The sequence below is a fragment of the Lygodium microphyllum genome, chromosome 17 (genome assembly GCF_053477565.2).
Source record: "Lygodium microphyllum isolate KBCC chromosome 17, Lygodium_microphyllum_v1.1.10, whole genome shotgun sequence".
Taxonomy (NCBI): domain Eukaryota; kingdom Viridiplantae; phylum Streptophyta; class Polypodiopsida; order Schizaeales; family Lygodiaceae; genus Lygodium; species Lygodium microphyllum.
Window position 1 is genome coordinate 73,930,104 of NC_141151.1, and position 6,000 is coordinate 73,936,103.

General features: G+C 42.6%; 1 protein-coding gene across 5 annotated transcripts in view; it reads left to right on the forward strand.

Annotated features, from left to right (window-relative positions):
* LOC148022040 (aminopeptidase (DUF3754)) overlaps positions 1-5,685 on the forward strand; it is a 72,846-nt gene extending 67,161 nt beyond the window's left edge. For 4 of the 5 annotated variants that reach the window (XM_087697641.1, XM_087697638.1, XM_087697639.1 and 1 more), the window contains 6 exons: positions 4,158-4,229; positions 4,321-4,421; positions 4,513-4,642; positions 4,916-4,975; positions 5,078-5,188; positions 5,296-5,685. In XM_087697641.1, coding sequence (XP_087553767.1) covers positions 4,158-4,229; positions 4,321-4,421; positions 4,513-4,642; positions 4,916-4,975; positions 5,078-5,188; positions 5,296-5,391 — 570 coding nt within the window. In that variant the 3' untranslated portion in view covers positions 5,392-5,685. The remainder of the gene's footprint in view (positions 1-4,157; positions 4,230-4,320; positions 4,422-4,512; positions 4,643-4,915; positions 4,976-5,077; positions 5,189-5,295) is intronic. The other variant, XM_087697642.1, reaches the window with a different exon arrangement.
* The last annotated feature ends 315 nt before the right edge of the window (positions 5,686-6,000 follow it).

A 6,000-nucleotide genomic window follows, 5' to 3' on the forward strand; every position in this document is an offset into this window, starting at 1 on the left:
ATGGCACTTCATGGGGGACTGGTTTTAAACAGTCTAGACTTGACTGTAACAAATTTGTGCTTGGTATAGTCACAGAGATGAAAGAGGTAGAAGTATAGGACATGTGACGGTACCCTAGGTTTGAATAGATGTGCACTCCCCAAGGTTGAGACATCACATGTTGGCCTCTTGCTCGATAGATTGAGACTCCAATAGCCAAGCCATGAAGTGGGTCTTTGTTATACTCTAGTAGTAGGTCCTCTATGGTACTAGCCACATAGGATTTCATGGGAAGGTGCCACTGCTTTGTGCTATGGAGAATAATGCTAAGGTGGGGATACCTTGTAAATGCTCCCAGTGTATGTCCATCATGTAGAATGGCTAGTCTTCTAAGAGCAGCTTTAGTTCCTTTTGAACTAGCAAAACATTATGTTCCTCCATCTACGCCTAATGGTCTTATCTAGTGTCTGTTTGAACCAAGAGAGAGCTCGAATGATGAAAGCATAGCATGGACCATTAGAGGGGCTAGTAAATGTATCTTGCCATCTAGGGCTTTGCCAAGAACAAAGGTTCCAACCTCCAAAGGAAGGGGGATAGCCCACAATGTTCAAATATGTCCAAGGTCCATTGCAAATGAATTCTTGTAGAAAAAATTGGGTGTGGTAAGGGCAACCCTTAGTAGATGAAGATGAAGTGGAGCTGCTTATTAGTCTCCATAGTTTTGCTTGTTCATTGCTTCTTTGTAGGTGAGATTGACGGTATGTGTTTCTCAATGTCTTACTAGTGGATGGGGAGAGGTGGTGAGAAGAGGATGGGTTTGTTCTTTTTTTTGGCAGGCGGGGGGGGGGGGGGGGGGGCGGAGGAGGGGGGGACGGATGGGAAAGAATGGGATGATGAGGTGTATCACTTGTAGTTTGAGTATGTGTTTGGGGTGTTGAGCTTTGGATTGTTGCCTTATATCTACCTAGTGGTGTTGGACTTTGGTGGATCCATCATCCGTCTCAGGGGTAGGCTCTACCTACTACGGAGTGGCCTCTTGTTGTAGAGCCTTCTACTTGAACCGAGGATAGTCCATTGGTTGATGATTAAACTTGTGGCATCGAAGACATTAACATTGTAGGTTGTTACTTTGCTCAAGGGACATCTTCCATTGGGGGAGTGTCACCAGGTGGTGATAAATTTTTACAGTTGCTTTTCTTATTTACTTATATAAATATTTTATTTTTCTTTTCTTTTGTTGCTGTTGCTTTTTACCCCCAGAGTTCTCTTGGAATAAGCGGGATCTTTGCATGACCAGAAGAGGCAGCCATTGGGACAAATTGGACTAACGGTTTGTCTAAGCATTAGGACGAGTTCCATATTGAATGGGCACTGAAGAATAGAATGTCAATGGTTTGGGCCTGTGTGCTTAGCCACTGGAGATGGTGCAGGACAATGAGCGTGGCCAATATAGAAGATGCACATGTGAGAATACTCACGGAATAAAAGTCATTGTAACTGAGCCACATTACACTTTTGATGTGGTTGCAATGATAAAAGTTGATTGTTGCCTTGCATCTACCTAGTGGTGTTGGACTTTGGTGGATCCATCATCCGTCATAGGGGTAGGCTCTACCTACTACGGAGTGGCCACTTGTTGTAGAGCCTTCTACTCGGATAGTCCATTGCTTGATGATCAAACTTGTGGCATCGAAGACATTAACATTGTAGATTGTTACTTTGCTCAAGGGACATCTTCCATTGGGGGAGTGTCACCAGGTGGTGATACTTTTTACAGTTGCTTTTCTTATTTACATATATAAATATTTTTTTTTTTTCTTTTGTTGTTGTTGCTTTTTACCCCTAGAGTTCTCTTGGAATAAGCGGGATCTTTGCATGGCCAGAAGAGGCAGCCATTGGGACAAATTGGACTAATGAGTTTGTTTGAGCCTTAGGACCAGTTCGATATTGAATGGGCACTGAAGAATAGAATGTCAGTGGTTTGGGCTTGTGTGCTTAGCCACTGGAGATGGTGCAGGAATATGAGCCTGGCCAATATAGAAGGTGCACATGTGAGAATACTCACGGAATAAAAGTCACTGTAACTGAGCCACATTACACTTTTGATGTGGTCACAATGATAAAAGTTGCACATAACAACTTGAGGAATGTAGGGGTCACCATCCCTAAAATTTAGGGAGTTACTATTTTTGGACCCTAGAATCTGTTCGCGTCATTGTCTTCATTTTTACACGAGGATTAATTCTCTGGTCTGTGCCGAGGTCAAATTTTGCACTGATCTTGGAGAATTTTAGACCGGAAGGTTTAAACGGGAAAATTGTTACATGTATGCCATGTGGCACAAATTCCCAAAAGAAAGAGAGAGAGAGAGAACATAAAAAAAACGTAATAGGCATAAGGGGTAGATGAGAGAATGAAGTTTGGAGGAGTTGAGGGCAGATTGCTACAAGAAAACCAGCCATGGAGAGTACTTCTACGTCTTTGACTCAAGCACGGAGGTAGAGCTTGCTCCCTCTGATCACCTCTCCCTCTATTCTCAGAAGAAATGCTTTGCATGATGGATTGATTCCATCGAAGGTACAATTCTGTGTTTTTTTTTCTGCACATGCTGAATCGTAAGAACAGTGAACTTTGCTCATGTTGAATAAGAACAATGAACTCTGCACATACTGAATCGTAAGAACAGCGAACTCTGCTCATGTTGAATAAGAACAGTGAACTCTGCACATGCTGAACAGTAAGAACAGTGTGCTGGACAGTAAGAACAGTGAATTGTGCACATGCTGGACAGTAAGGGATGTTGATCTGGACATGCTGTATTGTTCGTATGTAGCTGGGATTTTACTTAGAAGAGATGAAAACCAACTGTTCACAGGTTATGTAGTTTGGAACATTACCATTTTTGTAATTTTCAATCTTTTAATTGATAAAGAAATACCGAGAGGGGCGCCGGTCTTGGGGGCCAATTTGGTGTTGAGCGAGGGAGAGAGGTCTCTGTTTATGTGTGTGTATGTAAAGTCCAGGTGTTAATCGAAGGAACTACCCCTTTATGTGAGTCATAGACCGGTTGTAGGGAGTCACCATACATGCACTATACTAGGATAGGGGGAGTCTGTTAGAGATTGTCATCCCCTGGACAGAGATTGTCATCCCCTGGACAGGCACAGTTAGGGTTTCTACACAGTTAGGGTTTGCACAGCAGTATACAGTGTGTTTTCCAGCCGGACAGCCACCCGAGAGGTTTACAGTGTGCGGAGCAGGTTGACGGATCCGACAGGGTCTGACGGAGCAGACCAGCTGCCACGCCAGTAGCCAGGTCAGCTGCCACGTGGCAGTCTGGTGCAGGTCGGCCAGATCTGTACCAGTCGGCTGCATTTAATGCAGCCGATCTGTCATATTTTATCGCATTTTCTCAGGCTATTTATAGCCGGCAGCCAGCACACTGTTTCTCACTTGTGATTGCAGATTCCAGCAGGAGATCGGGCAGATTGCAGCGTACTTCGAGGTGGACAGCAGGTTGCATCATCGAGGTGGAGACATGCAGTCACACGCACTGCGCCCGTGTACATATCTGCATATCTTTGTATACAGCATACCTTATACAGTAGACCTGGATAGAGCCATAGAGGCTTGCAGATTCACTTGCCCACGGCCCAAGAGGTGAGACAGAGACTGCTAGCATGGATGAATCCAGCTCAATTGTTACACATTTCACAGGGTGCCCGGCTCACCATCCAAGTCAAGTCCACGTCCATGAGGGCTATTCTCAGATGACACACAATTCCCCACTTGAGCCAGTTTCTCCTCAGGATTCTTGTTCCCCCTTAGCACTATCATGCTTTCTCATGCTGCATGTGCATGTGCCCTGCTCCTGCCTAGCATGGTTATAGATCTACAGTCGTCTAGCATGCTTTTCTCAGCTTCAGAACTTAGCTTTAGCTTAGGCAATGTTTCCTTTCATTTGTCTGAGCAATGTATGTATTGGGATCATGACTTTAGTGATGTTAATCCCCACCCAAAAATTAAAAAAGGAAACAACAAAACTAAAGAAAGAAAAGAAAACCCAAAAAGGCAATAGATTAAACCCATCCCTCTTCTTTTGGAGTAGCTAAATGTATCTTTTACAAAATTTATCCGTTAAATTATTTTCTATGAGATTGTTGTTGTGGTTGTATCAGCCAGAGAAAAAGAACCCTGGATTGACTCCCATGGACTGGACTAAGTTGCTCGTTTCAGCAGGAATCGGTCTGGTATGCTAAACTTTTAGTCTCAAAAACAAGAGCTTTTAGTGCTGGAACCACGATTGATTGTTTGATAGTAATAACTCACTGAAATAAGCAGGTTACCCTGGTGACCTCAATGGAAATGCCGAAGGCAGACTTCTGGGTAGTCTTAGCTATTCTTGGTGGCATAGTTGGTTATTGTGTCAAGATATTTTTGACGTGAGTTCTCTCTCATTATGGCTGGCATCTTTATCAAGTCTTGGCTTATGTGCAGTCTTTGAAACTTTTGTGGATGCACTAATTTCGGCAGTCAATCTGACAGTTTCCAACAGAGTCTTGTTGAATATCAGAATCTCATAACAAGATCAATGTATGAGAAACAGCTTGATAGCGGAAGGGGAACACTGCTTCATATGTGTGATGATGTCATCCAGCAAGAGGTTTGTTCCAGTCATTTCTTTTTTGTAGACAGGTGGAAGCAGCCTGGTGCATATCTTTTGTTCTGAAGACAATGGCTTCATGTGGTAGAAGTTTTAGTCAAATATTGTCTGATGGTGGGCACTTTACTGAGACTAATCACAAAAACCAAATCAAGCCCTGTGATGCATGGTTCAATTTGTTGTGTAACCTTGACATGTTCATTCGTGTTGATGAGTGCTGCACTATATACTTTTCAATAAGGAATGCATTTCCGAATCTTGTCTTCTCTGCAGGTGAAAGAAATAATTGTGGCATACTTTATTTTAATTTCACAAGGGAGAGCGACTCTGGAGGTGTGTTTTTGAATTTATATTTGTACAGAGTCGCCAAAAAATTTCTTGCTTCACTGCTCTTTAGAAGAGGGAAGTTTTATGTGCACTGCCATTCATGTGCAGGACCTTGACAGTCGGTGTGAACAGCTTATGGAAGAGGAGTTTGAAGAAAAATGCAATTTTGACATTGATGATGCAGTCAAGAAAATGGAGAGGCTTGGGATAGTGACCAAGGTGAGTTTAGTTTGACCTTGAAGTATGTGAATGTTGCATCTTCAATGTGGTCCTTTATTCCTGCCTTTTGGTTAATCTCTAATTTCCTGTTTCTGAAAAATTTCCAGGACTCACTTGGCAGATACTGTCATGCAAGTTTGAAGAGGGCAAATGACATAATAGGGTTGACAACAGAAGAGCGAGTAGCAAAGCCAGCTTTGTAGCATATGTAAGCAGGTTGTCAATTATTGGCACGGGATAAGGTACCTTTGACACTACCTGTGGAGTTATATGGCAGAGCTTTTCCAAAGTGTCAACCAACACATGGAGTGTAAGAACCTGTAAATAGCACAGTTTTCTACTAGGGCATTTTTTCCAAGCACTATGACCACCCATTTGAGTGTAAGAGCTTCTGTATATGGCACATTTTCTATTTGGCATTTTGAGCACTTTGCATCTCAGTTTATGTAAGTTGAAGACCTTGTATGTAAATGAAGAGCTTGTATTTAAGTGAAGACCCTCAGCGTATCATTGATCAACATTGTGGCTGCTTGCTTAACGATTTGAAACTCTTGTATTCAAGTCCATGTTCACCTTGGTCACCCTCAGCATAGCCATTGACTGTCTGGCTGCTCAACTTAACAATCAAAATATTCCATGATAGGGGAACATTTGAACTTGTTATGTGCCCAAAGCTTAAAGATTGGACTCAAACAAGACGATGTAATTACAAAAGCCTGCTTAAAGACAAAACAAAGTACACAGAACAAGTTTCCTAAGTGACCAGCTTTTAGCTTACATGCGTGGATGTCAACACATTTGTACATTCGCTA